Here is an 18,916-nt window from a genome sequence, read left to right as displayed (position 1 = left end):
CTGTGGTCCAGGCTGGAGTGCAGTGGCATGATCTCGGCTCACTGCAGCCTTGACCTCCTGGGCTCACGTGATCCTCCCGCCTCAGCATTCCAAGTAACTGGGATGACAGGTGTAGGCAACCACACCCAGTTAATTTTGTTTATTTTTTGTAGAGATGGGGTATTGTCATGTTGCCCAAGCTGGTCTTAAACTCCTGGGCTCAAGCAATCCACCTGCAACAGCCTCACAAACTGCTGGGATTACAGGAGCAAGGCACTATGCCCAACCTATACACATCCTTTACTTCAGTTAAATATTTAACAATTCACCACTAAATGTATCATAGTGAAGCCATAAAATATTACTTAGGAAGACTGAATAGAAATATGGAGAAGTTTTTGCAAGGTATACAATTGAATCTTTTTTATAATTATGTAAAATAAACACATGGAGATGGTATGGTTATGTGAAGATGAAAGAAGTTTTGTGAGGAGGGTAGATAATGTACGATTGATATACAGTACAAAGGGAAAAACTATAGAAAATATAAGTGTTTAACAAAAGACTGTTATGATGCAGAAAAGCATCTTGTAATGTTTCTTCATGCCAGTCTCATAAAATATTTTAGAAAGAAAGGGAGGGATTTGTCATAGAATACAATCCTATACAGACCTACAGAGTATTATTTTGCTTCATAACCATTTTTTTTAAACTCTTGTCCCTAGAACTATAAAATACAGTGTGTTTCTGGCCTTTCCCTCTATCTAATAGCAGCATATTATTTTGCCTTATTTTTTCTCATTAATTTTCATTTCCTCTAAATTTTAGTACACATATGGAAGGAGCAGACCTCATCTTTCCAAAGTCAGAAGAGATTCTTTGGGGGAAACTAAGTTTTCTCAAATCAAAACAAATATGAAAACAAGGAAACAAAATGCGCTGTGGGCAGCGAGTTCTGTGACTAAGATAATATTTTTAAAAAGTAATCCTGCTTTTCCCCAGAAATGTATGAGAAAATCTTTCTGCAAATTTCAAGCACAAGCAAGTTGCCTCCCAAATTGGCCATTTGCACTCCAGGGCTAAAGCTAAAAGCGCACAGAATTGCCTGAGTAATTCAATTGCAGGCAGAATCAATGCAAGTGTGAACGCTGCCCTGGTCAAAGGTTGGCCCTTAGGCTGCAACTTAAATCAATTTTGGGTAAGCTAAGTTTGATTACATTATCGGTGATGAAGCTTTCAAAAGCAATTTCAGGCTTGCCTATTCAGAGGCTGTTTGGTTCCGTTCTGAATTTATACTCCTGGTTAGAGAAGCATCTATCTGTCTCTTTTGGTGATGATTAAGTCCTGGAGTTGAGGAGAAATAAGAGGAAGAAAATAAGAGGAAAGGATACAGAAAGTAAAAATAAATAAATAAATAGCAGGTAAGAGCCTATCACTAATGTGAGTCAGTAACTTAAAATAAAAAACTTTAAAAGATATATGACCATCACCATAATAAGAGAGAGAAAAGAATTAAGGAGCATAGTAACCAGGAAACTAAAATAATAAATGGAAAGTTTCTCATGATGGTGATATGTGGCAGCCTTAGATTATTTTAGCATGTGAGGCTCATTCTTTCAGGTGTTGCTGGCAGGAAGAATGTTAGAGAAATACAGGTGGTTCTGCAGAATGAAGCAAAATGGGTGTAAGAAAGGATGTCAAATATGGCCTCCAACAGGCACATGTTAGCTTGAGAGAAATGAACCCTTTCAATGTATCCTTTTCCAGCAGAGTCAAGCCTGCAGAGTTGATGTGCATCTATCGCTTATGCAAGTTTTCCTAAAAAACGTGTTTACTTAGTTAATGTTAGTCAGTTTGATTACAGTTATTATCTACAGTTTATACGCAGATCATAAACTACAGTGCTCCCAAGGAGTTACAATTTTTTTGAGAAAAAACAAATTTCCCTATAGTTGTGGTCACTAATTCTTAGAGCATATACTATTATTCTGCCAGTTACAGGAAAGCGTGTTGTTAGTCTTGTCTTAGAAAGTATTTTAGAAAACTTGGAATTCCTTCTAAGTGGACTGATTGTGACTTTAGTGGTTCTTCAGCAAGAATTACGATCTGCCTCACTAATTAAGCAGCTCCACATATGCACTAATTGGATTGACTCAAAGAAAGGAACTGAAGATTGTGCAACTATCTAAAAAACACATTTTAGAGCTAGGAAACTGAAGTTGCTTCATTTCTTTAAAACTGTTGAAAGAGAAGTCTTGCTTAAAAATAACCTAAAATTTGGAAAATCCAACCTACTATAAATGCCTGGCCAGGGCATAGGCAAAATAACATTTCCATGCAAGCAAGCCTTGCTTGGTTTATTCAAATCTTATTTAGCCATATACTGTGTGGATAGATAATTTGTATCTCTGCAGAGAAATCCCAATTGAATTACATTTATAAAGAGAGGAAATCCAGTCCACACTGAATAGCCACATTCAATGAAGACATGCCATTTCAGTCTTTTCCCTAGCAGTTTTATGGATACTAAAACTGAATTTACAGTGCTTTGGAGAAAGAGTGGCCCATTGAAATATTATTGCTTTCACAGTTAATTCCTCCTCTTTTTACCTTTATCTGGAACATCAGAATGGCAAAAAAAAGAGCCAATTTCAATTTACTTTTTCATTTAGTGGAGCACCCTATTAACTATGTTTCACTCTAAGGAGAAATAGGAAGTTTAATCATAACGGTACTCAGAACTTCATAATAATCATTTTGTTCACACATATTCCTGGATCTTTTATTAGGGGTCATATTTCCATTTTCAGAGAAAAATCACAGCACAGAAGTGAAGGTGATACAGTGGCCCAGACTTTGCCACCTTATTATGTGCTCAAACCATTGGATCTCACTTTAGATGGAGTCATAGTTACAGGGAACACAGTGCATGCTGGGTAAGTATGCTACAAGAAACTTCTCAGAAGTGCTGGGAAAGAAGTATCTCACAGGACCTCCAAAAGGCTTTGTGAGAGAAACAATCAGGAAAGGCATACTGAAGAAAGACTGTTGATATGTTTTCTTTTGATTAGAAATGTTGGCATGTTTTCATTTTTACAAAGCCGTAATAGGCACAACCCCATATACTCAAGTCACATTTTGGCCTAATTAGTTACAGGATTAGAGCTGTGTGAAATAAAATAGCAAGCAAGAATGTCTATTCTAGTGCCTTTTTCATAGGTTACTGGCCAAGATTGTTGCAACTGTGAACATAAAGGAAATTTCTCTGGAGAGTAAAATTCTGTATAGAGATGACAAAATGATTAGACCGGCAGTGCTCTTGAGCTAAGTTTTATGGAAACTCACTACAGAGACAAGCACATTAAAATGCATTTTTCTGTCAAATAAAAATAATTTTGAGTTCAATAACAAAAATATACAGAAGTTAAAAGTATTGGCAGCACTTCTACTTTGTTAAAGAGGAAGTTTAACTTTAAAAAACAACAATCAATACATACATACTATGTTTTAAACACAAACAGATTTCTTAGGATCTGAAAACATTACAGCTGAAAGGTAACTTGGAGACTAGTTAGTCTAGTCTCCTCATTTTATAGATTGGTATGCTGAGGTCAGGCAGTTAATTGCTATGGAGCTCTCCAATTTAAGGCCAGTTTGACTCCAAGGGTAGGGCTTCTAGTAAAATTTTGTGATTAATTTGGAAATTCTAATTTATTTTTCTATATCTTTTTGGTCCCTAATCCTCCTAAGCAAGCCATATTTCAAGGCTGATCAATGACAACACCAAATACCAAAGCTTCCTTTCCCTTCTGAATTTACTGACCCTTTGTCAGCTGTGGGAAATGTATGTGCTGTACCAGTAGCTGTCAAATTGTCTCTTAACCTGGGAGAAACACATCAGTAGAGTAATTAATCTTGTACAACCTTTCCACTTTTTTTTTTTTTTTTCTCATGACAAGTGAATGCTTACGTGCATGGCCGATTTAATTAATAATTCTAATAAAAAGGACAATATCATAATGATATACATAGTGCATTAATAAATGAATCAAAGAACCGGTGCTGCTGATTTGTCTGTCCAGTGAAATAAAGTTACACAGTTATTCAGGTTATATAGATCTGTGCTTGCCTGTGTTTACCCTTCAACATTTGAATTATACATGAGAAGGACAGCAAAAGAAACCAGCATTTAATAGGCACTTGTTTTAGACTAGTAGTGTATTGGCGATTTTGCACGTCCTCTCATTTAATCTTCACAATAATCCTATAAAAAGAATTTATTTTCCTCTATTTTATAGGTCAGGTGACTAAAGCATCTACAATCCTTCATGAAGGATTATAGTTTTAACTCAGATCTGCTCGACTCAAAGCTTTTGGTGTTCCACCTGTGCAGTGGGACAAGCACGGGAAAAAGAGTAGTAAAAACGAAATTCTAACCCTAGTTATATTGCTTGACTTTGGACTCTGACTCATCCTATTTGGGCTTCAGTTTCCTCACCTATAAAGTGAAAAAACTGGTTTAGACAAAAGTTTTCAAAACAAATTATTTGGAACTGTATGATGTCTTGGGAGGCTTCAAGGCCGCTATGTAATGTGATGGGTAGGAAAATAAGATTTGTCTCCAACTTAACCAAACTAACTCCAGTTTTATCTTTGTCATACATTAAGAGTTCGCATAGATTTTATTTGGTTTGAATAAAGGGTTCCATTGCTTAAGAAAGTTGGAAGAAAACTGACTATGTAAAATCTGAGACATCTTCTAGCTCCAATTTCTGTGCATTGACAAACGTAACGTAACTAAAGCTCCGCATTGACAAATGTAACGTAACTAAAGCTCCGCTAACTGATATGTGGTTTTCACTAGAGGCAATTTGGTGACTTGGAGCACCATAAACTTCAAGTCATTCTGACTGCTTCAGCCTGCTGGTTATTGTCTCTCCCATATGCCACTAAATGGCCATTTTGTGTCTATCTTCTTGAAAATACATACACGTTCCAGGTATGAGTTTGGGGAGGAAAAATATTCTCTTGCTTTACTCATACTCCACTTCAGCAAATTTGTGTATATTCATGATTTGTGTGATGGTTATGTCTGTGTGTGTTATTTTGTTTGGTAGATAACGATTAGATAGGCCTGTATACCCGGATCACATTCTACCTACAACTGCAAACCTACTTTTTGTTAAATATTTATTAGTAGAACATCCAGGAAAGCCTTCTCATTAACATCTCAAAGCTGCGAGGATAAAGCAGATTAGCTCACACAGCACTCTGTCTTCAATAATCACCAAGTCTAAATTTATTACCGCCTCTTTCAACCAAAATGAAAACCCTATCTCCTTTAAGTTACAAGAGGAGAGATAAATTTCTATCTAAAATATGAGTCATTCACATCTGTGGTATCACCTTTCAGGGTTCATTGTAATAGGCAAAAGTAACAGAACCCGTATCGTTGCTTACTGGCATGTGGGAACATCTGAAGCAAGCAGAGAGCTGAAATATTACTTGCAGGGACACAGCTAGTTTCATATTCAACAAATCAGTTGAAAGGTACTGTTCGCTTGCATCGGTTGAATCTAACCAGGGAAAAACTGCTACATTACTCTCATTCTTACTTTCTTCAGTAGACTCCTCTTCCATTTCCTTTTGGATACTAGCTACTGACTTCTTTTTTTATCTGAAAAGAAGAGATGCCCATCACATTAAACAGGCTGGGAAGAAATTTTCTCTGATATGAAAGGAGACATTCCGGAAAGTTAAAAAGCCCTGACAGCATAAAGCGTTTAAAATTAGGACTTCATTATTGTCTCCACAGGGCTGCTAAGGCAGGGAAAAGACAGTTTTGATCAGTCCTTTGAATGTTTTACGTGTAATATTTCTGAGACAAATGTTTTGTTACTTTGAATAAATGCATACATGAGTAAACACACACACACACACACACACACAGAGAGAGAGATCCCTATAGCATCATTAGAACCTGTAGAACCCATATTACAGTAAAGGATCTGACACTATATTTTTAGGAACACCTGAGAGGGGAGTTTAGCATCCACACATCATAGCAATATTATCATTATCTATTTTGGGACTTTAAGCAATGAGTCTTTATCGATAGTGAGACTCAATTTGTACCAAATATTTCCATGTATTAGGTCTCAAGAGAGGGTTGTATTAAACTAAGGCTGTGTGAATTCTAAGCACTTTGCTTATGCAGCTTTCTTCCACCTTAATTAATTCTCCTATTTCCCGTTAGATGGCAAGTCTTTGAATACTTGCCCTATAATAAATATTTGTACTTTTGTGGAAGTGAGAAACAAAGTGTGTACAACATGTTTTACTTACAGAAATGACTATGTTGTACTGATTACTGAATTCCCACTTAAGTGATAGTGTACATTTGATGAATTGAACCCATAGATGGCAGGATGGGACCACTCAGTTCATAGTCTTTAAAGAACAGACTTGGAAGAAACATTTTTTTTAGTTGCTCATGTTCAGGAAGCAAAAAATGCACTGAAAAATAACAATAAAATAACAAATATCTTTGAATCTTCAATTTTTTATTTAATAAGAATTTTGCTATGAATGGTTGGCATACTGTTATCCATTATAAATTTTGTTAAAACACTTCTTTCCTGAGGGCTAATATACATTGATCTGCAGAATATTCTCTCTGTCTTTCCCTCTCTTCCTTTCCAATTTTGTACTTTTTACAACGTAGAAGAAATCTTTCAGGAATTTTTGGACAGAGAATCTGGAGGATGACAGATCTTCATTGTATACTAGCTTTCCGGTAGTTTTTCCACCATAAAGTTTGCTTTCTTTTTCTTTTAGAAAACATACATTTTTACCTTAAGTAATTTAAAGTAATTCTATTGATGAAATTACTAAAACCTCTACTTAAAATTATAGGTTCTCTTACAATTACTGCCTAAAGCCTACAGGCCATGGAAGATAAAGGAGTTTAAGGTGTCTTCACGTTAAATCAAAAATTTGCTTATTTCCCTGGGACCCAAGAAAGATGTGAGAAAGAAGCGAACAAGCTGAAAATGATGGAGACTTGCAGAAAACCAGAAAACATTGCAAGTTCACTACAGTATAGTTCATCAAATGCTAGGATGTTGTATCTTTGCAGGTCAGGGAGCTGCTGATACACACACAGCCGCTAGGCCATATTAATCAGAAAGGAATTCTAATCAGACCAGCAGCTAGACATCAAGGCATAACATCAGCCTTGTCTTCTCCTTTTCATAGCCTAACCTCAGAAAAGAGCAGTTTCTTATCCATGTCTCTATTTCCTCATCTATTTATTTAACCTTAATCACAGAAATCTGGCTTCTACTCTCAGTTTTACACAGAAACTGCTCTGGCAAAGGTCACCAGTAACTAACCACCCTACTGTCAGAGACAGTGGTTGATTTTCAGATGTTCCCTGAGTGGATGTAGCACAGGACAGTGCTGACTCTTCATTCTTCTTGAAATGGGCTGCTCTGACAGATTTCACAGCACTCCACAGTGCCGGCCCTCCTCAGGCATCTCCATTCACGTTGAATTTGCTTGCTTCTGCAGGATGCTTCTCTTCCTAGGCTCACTCCTTGATGCTAATTTTACTTGGATTTCTGTCCTTGGTAATCTTTCCATTCTACATGGCTTCTATTGAGAAGTCTCATTTACTCTCATGGCTGAAACTACTGCCTCCATTCTGATAACTTTACCTATGTCTCCATTCTGGACTTTATACCCAGCTACCTATTAGACATTGCCTCGAACTAAAAATGTCTAGAAATGATCTAATTTTTTCCTTTAATTTCTACCTCCTCCTAAGATCTGAAAGCCTCAGTTCTTCTCTTATGCACTTATTCTGGCTAATTTCATGCAAACTAAACATTAGGAGTTATCTAGATCCTTGCAACTCCCTTCCTTTTTTTTTTTTTTTTTTTTTTTGCCAGATTTGGTCATTAATGGCTATCTCCTAATTAGCTCTCAATTCTCTCGCCTCTGCTATTCTTTTTGGTGTTACTATTATTATTGTTATTTTGCCTTTAGCATTAAAAGTTTACTATCTGGGTTTAGCAGTTCACAATGCATAAGAGTGTCTTTTGGAAACCAAATCTGTTTGTATCATTCCCTTGTTAAAATCCTTCCGTAACTCTCCAAAACCAGGATACAGCCAAAACTCATTTCAACTCTCTCATCCTCATCCCTGCCAACTTGTCTACCCTCATCTCTCAATACTCTCCTTCTACCTTTTATTCCAGCCATATTAAAGTACTATAGTGTCTTCAAATGTATTGAATTGTTTCATACTGCCATGTCTTTACATGAACGGTTCCGCATTAGAGTGCTTGCCTCTCTGTTTCTTCCATCACCATTCCCACACCCAGGCTCAACCTAATCACCTTTACCTCAAGGGGCATCTCTTCTATATTTTTCTCTGAGTCATTGAGACTGACTGAGTTGATCATTCTCTCATTTGTGCCACTATACTTTGTGCACATGATTGTTGTTGAATGAGCTCCTGAAAAGTTCTGCCCCAGAAAACGAGATAGTCATTGCTAAGATGATGTTTTCAGTTGTACCTTAGCTATAATTCAAATGGTGGTATTGGCTATTCTACATGAAAGTTATTTCATGACCCTTAAGACTACAGTAAGAGCATCTTCTCTGCCCCATTATGATACCACTGACCATATTGCATTATAGTTGCCTGCTTGCTTGTTTCTCACCTCTCACTCATCTGAGAACTCCTTCAGGATGGGGTTCCAGTCCTACTAACCCTTTTCTTTCCAATGTCTAGTGGTGTGCTTTGCCGGTTGTAGGCATTGTAGATAAAAGCTTAGAATCTGAAGCCGGATTGTCAGGGTTTAAGGTTTTGCTTTGTCACTAACCATTTGGCTTCGGCCACATTTATATTCTCTAAGTTTCCTTTCTAGAAGAGGAGAATTACAGAATCTAGCTCTTTGGATTGTGTGAGAATTAAATGAACAAGTTCATATAAAAAATAAGAGTAGAGTCTGTTTCAGAGTAAGCTAACACTGTGCTATTTGTAATTACAGTCATATTGTCTTGTATCTGTAGAGGTTACAAGTATAAATTCTACAGCTAAAACTCATTCACTCATTTATTTATTCACTAATCAATGCATTCATTTAGTCAATGTTTAATTCATTTATTCACTAAAGATTTACTAATTGCTTATTAAATAGCAGGCACTGTGCTTGGTGATATGGGAAATAAAATAACTAATCAGACATTGATCCTGTCTTCTTAAAGAACTTATAATTTGATGGAGAGATGGAATATATATAAAAATAACTATAAGACAAAATAAAAATGCTTAGGGCAGTAAGAGCTTCAGATGAGGTCGTACAAGTGGTTCTGAATATATGGGCATTTTCCCAAACTCCCAAGGCTATGTTCATAATTACAGATGAGATTTTCATATTTTGCCTTTGTTAACAAATTAATCAAATTGTACGTACTTAATAGCACTGCAGCATACAGCAAGTCAATGGCAGAGAGAGATGATGAGAGTCTCTTCTGAAGGCACTACGTTTAGAAGCCTTTTCAGCACTATATTATTTCCAGACATTTGTGTTAAGATTGCCAGAGTAAAACAAATGTTTACACAAGTGGAATTTGTTCCTAATTTTTCACATTCATTAATGTTTCAGTTTTGAAAATCAGAATGTAATTTAAAAATTTAAATAGCAAAACTTAATATGTTATTAAGCCTTAAATTTTTCTTTACTTTGCTGTGTTAATTCATTTATTCTTTCAAGTGCTTGAATATTTAAACCATTTAAAATATTAATAATATACCAAAGAAGTATCAATATTTACATTAAATTGGAATTCACACTGCTTTATAATATTTTCAGTGGTTTATATTATTCATAATTTCACTAAATAAATCATCCTCATGGAAGGAACTTAAGCAAGCATATTATATTATAACTATTTCATGGCAAGCAATGTTTTTCTTTCAAATTGAGTACTAAAGAATATTAGGATGGGATAATAAAAGATGTGATATAAACTGATATATTTTATTTCACATCAGAATTCTTAAATTATGGTAATGTAAAGCTCATAAATCATGGAAACTTATTACAGTATATTTTTAAGTTGTAGGAACATCATATATCCCATCCCCGTTTCTGCAAAATGGAAATGATAGCTATGATGAACTATATAATATTTGCATTTTTCAGAGACAGCTTACTATAACAGGATCATAAGACAAATATACATTTGTCAAGTTACTACAAAATATTAACTATAAGAGATAAGGATAATTCAGATAACTTTGAGGCACTGAAAACACAGTATACTCTCTCTAGTCTTCTTTGAACATTTTGAGAAACATTTGATTTCAAAATTAAGAATATTTTGTGGCTGCAACAATTTGTTGGTTACTCAGCTTCTAAAGAGCAGTAAAATTAATTATGGGAGGAAACATTCATGGAGGTTTCTATCCTTTTACCAGATCCTTGTGTTGTTTGTGCTTCTTTTCTAGTTTTTAGTCCTTAGGAAGTAAGATACATTAGAAATGTAGTATTTATTTGAATAAAATCTTAAGTTGTATTTTAAAATACAATTTTGAGTAAAAATATTACCTATATGGATAAAATATTTTGTCCATGATCATTACTTGCTGTTTCATTTTATGTATGGCTTGTGAAATTCTGGCTATCCCAAGATGAATGTTTAATGAAAACCAACCAAGAGTAAATTCAAGCCATGTTAATCTATACTTCAAGATTATGTAATACATTTAAAAAACAACAAAATCTCACCAAATCTACTGACTTCAAAGACATTTTTTCAGTTAGCCCTATTATTCATGTAGTTTTTCCTTTCTCAGCTCTAACATATTTTTATATACATGTAGACTTCTACAGGGATTATAAAATCTTTGGACAACTATATGATTTGGGGGCAAAGTTTCCATGTGTAAGGAATGTGTGACATATAAGGAATGTGTCACATCAGGTTGAGTTTTAAAATGAATGTACTCTATTCTTAGGTTTTATCTCTACTGATGGATAGGGGCCCAGAGGCCCCTGGGAGCATTTTGGTACCATTGCATTACTTACGGTTGAGAGGCAGGCTCGCATTGGTTGTGCCTAGCTTGTTGGCAGCCACACAAGTATAATTGCCGAAGTGCTCCTGTGTCACATTGGTAACAGTGAGAATGGACCTTGTGCTAAAATTTTGAATAATAATTCCTTGTTGGCCATTGAAGAGCCTAGAAGACAAAATAAGCTCTAGGTAAATATGTATTGTGAATATCAGTTTCATTTTTATCTTAGCTGGGGTTGTCATGGCAACCCATAGACAATTCCACCAAGCTGACGTTAGCATATAACCTGATAATGGTGCAATTTACATTTCACTTACATTAGTAGATTTGGGGGAAGTGAGGTTGCATGTCAGCTGTAGACTGTTTCTGTAACAAACTGAGCTTGGATAGCTACATGTCCTATTTATGCACTGTTACATATTTTAGAAAATAAAACACACCACACCAATAATATCTCTTCTACTACAGTCAGGAAGGAGTTTAAAGGAAATAAATATAAAGATTCCACCGAAAGTACAAACTGATGGTTTCTACGTAAGCTGGTATGTCTGGGTCATTTCAAATATTATTAGATAACTCCGTTGAAAGTTAACCCTACAACTGGGATAGGATGGTTCTGAGTTCAGAGTCAACACCACTTTACTCTTGTACAACTCAGACAGATAACTTGCATTAAACCTAGAAAGAGACAGCCATATAGTATTGGAGATAGCATTTAAAGTTGAGTCCCATTACTGCCACATTTTAGTAATGTGTCAGGGAAAGTCTTTAAAACTCTCTAGGCTTCAGTATGGGATTCAGCTATACCTAAATTCACACTAATAGTCCAACAGTCTCTGGATTTACCACCAGAGGCCCTCACTCTGAAATAGGCTGGCATGTCTTCACCATTCTCAATGCATGTTGTACCTACTTCTGCTTCACCCTTTTTCTAAATCTGTAGCCTATCTCTTGTACCTTCTATTTCTGCTATTCAAATTCTTCCTTCCTCATTTAGGTCTAACCAAAGATTTATCTCTCTTTTTCTAATTTATCTTAAAGGACTCTTATCTCTCTCTTTGTATGTTTCATTTGCACTATTCTCTCTAGCAGTTTCCATGCACACAAGCCTTTTCAAAACAAATAAATTGAATAGTTTTAAATTCCTCAAAAGGAGAGGTTGAATGAACATGCTTTCTCTGATATTTGAATCCTACAAAGCACTTAATAGTGATATCCTAGGTACATAATAAATAGTACAAAGATCAATGGTGTCCAGGTGATGTTCCCCCAACATAGGCATTGGTAAGCCCACTTCAGTGGCCTCTTCAAGAAATTCTCTCTCTAAATGTAAATTTTCTTACAATGAGTATGTCAATTTGATACTAACTTCTCCACAATTTACCCATAGTTTATTGCAAAGGAGCTACACTGATCACAACATAGGCTATGTAAACTGATAGTCCAAATGACATGGTAGTTTTTTCTCTTTAATGTGTTCAAGTTTTTGTATTTTTTAATTATGAAAATGCTAATAAATGGCATCCTCTGGGAGTTCAATTTGAACTCCTTTGCATTATACTATGTGGCTTGCACCTGAATTTAGATGAAATATACTATTGTTAAATGTAGATTAAGATGAGCAGTCATACTTGATTACTCTGGGAATTACTTGTATTTCATGTAATAGCTGAATTTGGCTTACCCCAAATGCAAACTTTAATCAGATAAATAAAACTTTGAGTTACATAAACATTGAACAAACTTTAGCTTGAGCAATAAATTTAATGATCTCCAACTCTGACATAAGATAATAGGGCATAAAATATCATGGATATGGCAGTTTTTATTCTTCTGTCTCACATTTCAAGCCTACCAACATTTACGCTAAATTCCCATAGTCATTATTATATATTTTTCTGCATCACATTAACAACTTTATTTTTAGCTAATCGGTGCTCTGTGAAAAAACAGTTTCATTGACTTGCAAGCTTCAGTATTATGACTTAAATCAATTCACCCACATCTTTATTATAGACACATTCTCCAGAGGACTCAGAAACTTCCCAGACTACTAAATCCCTGTTGTGTTTCATTGACCAAAACCAGGACGATTTTCCTGCTGAAGAGTTGAGAGAGAAATTAACCAGGGCCTTCAACTGGCTAGACCCAGGGGAAAGACTTGAGGAAGTAAATTCAGATACTCTATGACACTATATGCTTATGTTCCTTATGGCTGTCTTTCTGGGTGAATTAGCTTCCAGTTCCCTGCCCTTAAATGTATCTGAAGGCACAGCCACAGATGTTGCTGAATCATGCAGCACATCCGTACTCCGTATGTGTGGGCCCATTTTGGGCTTCTGGCCAGCAGTACCGTGTGCATCCTTACCAGAGTGGAGCATTAGTGCTCCAACACCTGCTACTCAGATCAGTCAGGCAGGTTATTATGGCCAATAAAAAGAAAACTACATTCCCTGAGGGAATTTTCTTCCCTCTAGGGAAAGCTACTTTTCTGAAATTACTGGAGAAATCTAAAGCTTACTTTCTTCTGTAGTTGTGTGTTTTAGAAGTGCTGACTCCTCAAACACCACATGAAAACCTCTCTTCATCTGGTAGATGGTTGGAAGAAGGACTTTTGCAAAGCTGACTTTGTGAGAGAGTGACTTCTGATATGGTGTATGTGTCTATAGAGAGTGTACTTTTGTGATTTTCCTGCAGAGTTCTGGGGTATGAAGATGGGCTTTCTCAATTATTCAAATCAATTCTGAAAATATTCATTAATTTGCTTCAAAGATGAGCTCTATGCTGGCTGAGTGACTAGGGACAAGACTGGGCAACCCTTGATCTCTGTGCTTGAGAAGCTCAGAGCCAAGGAGAAGAATCCAGCACATAAAAGGGTGTTTACAACCGAAGGGTGTTTTAGTCACAGTGGGGACCTTGTTAATATGAACGTATCTACCCTTAATTACTGGTTGTATAAATTTGAGCCACACCTGGAAACTCCAGCCTGTATGACCCTAATGTGATTCACTCCTTGACTAAAACCAAATTATGATAAAAGAGCTCTCTAATTGATGACATTTTTCTTTCCATAATTGATTTGTTCTAATATGATTGTCTATAACTTTGTTTCTGTAAAAAGAATCATTCTTATATTGAGTTAGATTATACAAGAAATATGCTTTCTTATAGCCTCTGTTGAAATCCGCCCCTCCCTGCCAAAAAAAAAAAAAAAAAAGGACAAACAAATTCTGTGGAGCTCGGAGTTAAATATGGCATCCATTTCTTCAGCAGAGATCAGTACTATATGGTGCCTACTTGGAAATACCTGGTCATTTTTCTTCATTGTGTTTTTATCATAGGGAAGATAGTTATAAGATCCTTCTATTTCTGTGGACCCTGCTGTCCTCTACTCTCTGACACCAATGGAAGTTTGCTTCACATTGAGAACCATAACTCTCACTCCTCTTCTCCTTTCTGGCTTTTGCCAATGCCTCATAAATCTGTGAACTGCAGGCTATTTGCTTTGCTAGCAGATGCTGTCAGCTCATAAGTGACACAGCCGAACCCACTAACTAGTTCTGAATTAGAATAGTCCCTTATATTTTCTAGTGTCAGTCAGAAGTAGCACATGGAAAGCCTACTGATAACTAGGGGTACACATATTTCTTACTCACAAAATGGACACAAACTTTACAATCATAACCTCCCTCCAGGCAGCAGCTATCTGGGACCACCAGAAGAGAGCCTGCAGCAACATCACCCCAAAAAACTGACCACATAGCCATCAGTACCGATTGCTAAGATTGCAAAAATATTAGTAAATGGAGCAGCCACACTGGACCTCATTCATTTTATATATAAATCTAGCCTCAATCCACATTTTAAGACTATTGTTCACTCTCTGTCTTTCCAGGTCAGGAATAACAACAGATATCTCTAGAGAAACCAACTTGCAGATGAAAACAGCCACAGAAAGACTTCATTCCTAATGTAGGAAATATATATTAAGAAGTATCAGACAACATTTTAAATATTAGAACAACTTAGAATAAGAGTGAGGGAGGCATTCTCAAATAATGATAAATCTTGTAGAGACTGGAATTCACTTTATATGAGTGGGCAGATTAATATGGTCTTATTAATCAATCTTTGCTATTAGATGGTGGGGGAAGTCAACCCTTGAATCATAGAAGTTTTATTTATGAAGACAAGGAATGTTAATGTCAGCAATGGACTGTAGGCTTGCAGAATTCCAAGATGTTGTGTGAACTAAAGATACAGCTCAAATTATAACAAAAGAGAAGGATTTAGAAAAAGCCATGAGTGATGCTAGAATTCTTATATGGACTTAACAGAAATGGGGTTTTATTTGGTTATCAAATTATGATTAAATGCCTTCTATGCTGAAAGAGAGTTAGGAACCATAGAGGAAAAATATGACATAGTTATTATCTCATGGACCTTAGTTCTATCTGAAAATCTGAAGATGACATTAAGATAGCATACAGGTCCCTTCCACAACACATCTCATAATGCCTTTCCCAAGGATGGAGTTATATATATATATATATATATATATATACACACACACACACACACACACGTCTCTCTTTCTCTGTGTGTGTGTGTGTGTGTGTGTGTGTGTGTGTGTGTGTGTGTGTGTAGGCTCTGAATCAGACTGTATTTCTAGACTTTTCAGTGTGACCAGCAATGCTTTATGTATGTGGGACATTTTATCTGTTCTCAATACATTTATGGTTGAAGTAATCTCACACTAAAAATTTTCAGCATTGTGGCCGGGCATGGTGGTTCACGCCTGTAATCCCAGCACTTTGGGAGGCCGAGGCGGGTGGATCACTTGAGGTCAGGAGTTTAAGACCAGCCTGGCCAACATGGTGAAATCACGCTTCTAATAAACATACAAAAATTAGCTGGGCGTGGTAATCCCAGTGGGAGCCTGTAATCCCAGCTACTTAGGAGGCGGAGACAGGAGAATTGGTTGAACCCAGGAGGCAGAGGTTGCAATGAGCTGAGATCATGCCACTTCACTCCAGCCTGGGCGACAGAGTGAGACTTCATCTCAAAAATTTAAAAAAAAATTCAGCATTGTACACAATAATGCTTGTTGTTATGAGTGAAAAATTGACACGCAGAAAACTTTAAGCATGTTGAAATGTACATATCAACAAATCTTCACAGCAATCCTAGGAGGTAGTTATTATTAGTCCCATTTTATAGATGAGAAAACAGACATTTAAGAAGATTAGGTTAATTTATCTTGCACCATCTGATAAGTGGCAGAATCAAGATTTAAGTATAGGTCCTCTGACTACTGGTGCCTTCCCAAAGAAGTAATTGACATTCAAATCACTAAGTAGAAACCAGGATATTGTATCTAAGTTTGGAGAGACAAATCAGAAATCATGGGTACTTCAAGAAAATCGAGTCAAGTCAGGGAATGAAACCAAGGGAGCTAAACAGCCAAGTGGCATGTGGCACCCATGACAGGAAAGCCAGGTTTGATCCAAGAGGTGAGTCTAATGGGTAAAAAATTAGCAACAACAACAAAAATGTTATCTGGATATATCTCTGGACCAGAAGCCTCTTGACTATGTATTTGGGGCTTAGTCATGTCTTTCAGTGCAGCCTATTAGAGCAGCTGTGTCCAGCTTCCCATAGTCAGCCTCCCAGGCTTCTTGCAGCCTGAGATGAGAAACGTACCATAGGTTCTCTCCTCCTTCCCTGCTCAAACTCTCTCCAACATACACACACTCTATCAATTACTGTTTGTTTTTCTTCCTCGAGGTTCACTAAATATTTGGATGGAAGAAAGTCCCTCCTCATAGTGTATATGCAGAATATAGTCAAGAATGGAAGAAAAATGCAACCTATCCAAATGACAAGAAAGCAGCATTTTAGAGTAATTCTAAAATTCTCTCTAAAGTTCAAGTTCTAGTGATGGTATGAGGTTACTGTATTCTGCTTGGCTTGGCCAAATCATCATCATAACATCAAATACTTCTTTTTCTAACATCATTTCAGTTTTAAGTTTTCATACATTTGTGTGATTTTTGATTAATGTCCATCTTCCTTATTAGAGTAAAACTCTGTTAGGGCAAGGTTCCAGGTTGATTTTGTTATTCATTGTATTCTAAGCATGCACTACAGTGTTAGATAGTTAATAGGCATAGAGTAATTGTTGCGTGCTTGTCTGAATGAATTTTGTTTTTATATTTTTGTAATTCTTAGTTTTTTCATCTCTGAAATGGGAAAAATGAAGCCAATCACAAAGTGTTAATGTTAAAATGTTTTTAAAAATATTTAATGTGTAATATTTATGCACATATATGCCAAATGCAGTAGGCACTAGATTATGATAGGTGTTATTGTTCAATGATAAAGTCTGTTTCTTACAACAGATACATTTCCTCTCAGCTGGCAGAAAAATATTAAATATTGAGCATTCAGGAAATTATTTTTAAAGAAAAGATCTAGGAGAGTGACTGAAAAGATCATGGCATCATGATTTCAAGATGTGCCAAACTCAGTATCAATTACGTGTGCATCATCAATCTCATCTAAGCTTTTCACAGATTTAACAAAAAAGAAAAGTGAAAGGGAGGAGGAGCAAGAACTACCAGAGAGAAATGAAAATTTATGTGAATATGCTGCTATGGCAACCTACTGGTTTATGTGCTGCTTGATACTTAAGGCTTGAAAACAATATGATATCATTTATTCCTAGGAACAGGCTGAAGAATATCATGCATCACTGTCTTAGCCCCAAGGGGTATCTATCTTTAGTTGTGTGTTTGAATAAATTAATGTTATTATAATATATTAGACACTTTAATGAATCTAGACTTTATTAAGCTATTTAAAATGTATGTCTTGTTTACTTTATCAATTTTAATGAAATTAATACTTTTAGATTAGAGACCTTTGGGCTGCTTTCCTTGTGACAGTTTGATTCGCATGGGAGGATCTTCCCTTTTAACCCTACATTAAATAAACAATGGCTACAGTACAGATGTCAAGCCTCCCTGACTGCTGTGAGTTCCTGTATCCCTGACAACCTGACCTATGACTGGATTTCTCCCCACCACTTAAACTATTTTTCTAATATCAATATGCCCATGATTTTAATGTAAAATATTACCCCATAATATAGCAACACAACCATTTCTCAGAAACTATATTCACAAAGAAAAAATCCCGAGAAGCCAGAATTGAGCAGCAGAAATCAACTTCCTTTCTCTAATCGTGTATTGGGTTTACAATGTCCTGCAATCTAAGGTGACAGGATTCATTTGTACTAATAGTCTCTCACCAATTTGAAAGTGTGTTAAAATAAGAATGGCTCTATTTTATATTTAGTAAAAGGTTATAACGCAGTCTTCCAAAAGAGTGTATCATTCATGCCAAATACCATGATAAGTGTTGGGGACATGATAGTGAACAAGGCAGAATCCTCATTTCCAGGTAGATTACAGCTTAGCAGGAGAGATGAAAAAGTAAAATAAGTTGTGTTTAGTGTAATAAGTGCTTGTTAGATGTGAGTCCATGAAGGTACATTTGAAGAGCTCCCTCCCCAGGTAGAAAAAAGCTTGTTGTGGTAGCTTTCCTGGAGAAGGTGACATCCCCATGGAGACTAAAGGACTAGGTAGTGGAAGGCTGCCAAGCAAAGGCAGCCAGGAACGGGTATGTGTGTGGAAGGGGCTTACAAATGAAGGAGCCAACATTTGAAGAGTCCTGAAAGAGAGAGCTCATATCACAGTCTGGGAATGGAAATATTTCAGGATAGCTACAGCTCCTGTTGTGTGAGGGTAGAATGGCAAGATTCATAGCCAGAGAAGAATACGGGGG

General features: G+C 36.2%; 1 protein-coding gene across 1 annotated transcript in view; it reads right to left on the bottom strand.

Moving 5' to 3' along the window:
* Positions 1 to 18,916, bottom strand: part of NEGR1 (neuronal growth regulator 1) — an 886,803-nt gene that overhangs the window by 171,405 nt on the left and 696,482 nt on the right. The window contains exon 6 of the mRNA XM_030913644.1: positions 11,082 to 11,233. Coding sequence (XP_030769504.1) covers positions 11,082 to 11,233 — 152 coding nt within the window. The remainder of the gene's footprint in view (positions 1 to 11,081; positions 11,234 to 18,916) is intronic.

Source organism: Rhinopithecus roxellana, chromosome 12 (genome assembly GCF_007565055.1).
Source record: "Rhinopithecus roxellana isolate Shanxi Qingling chromosome 12, ASM756505v1, whole genome shotgun sequence".
NCBI lineage: Eukaryota > Metazoa > Chordata > Mammalia > Primates > Cercopithecidae > Rhinopithecus > Rhinopithecus roxellana.
The sequence above is the reverse complement of the archived record's forward strand: the minus strand, read 5'-3'. Positions and strand labels throughout refer to the sequence as shown.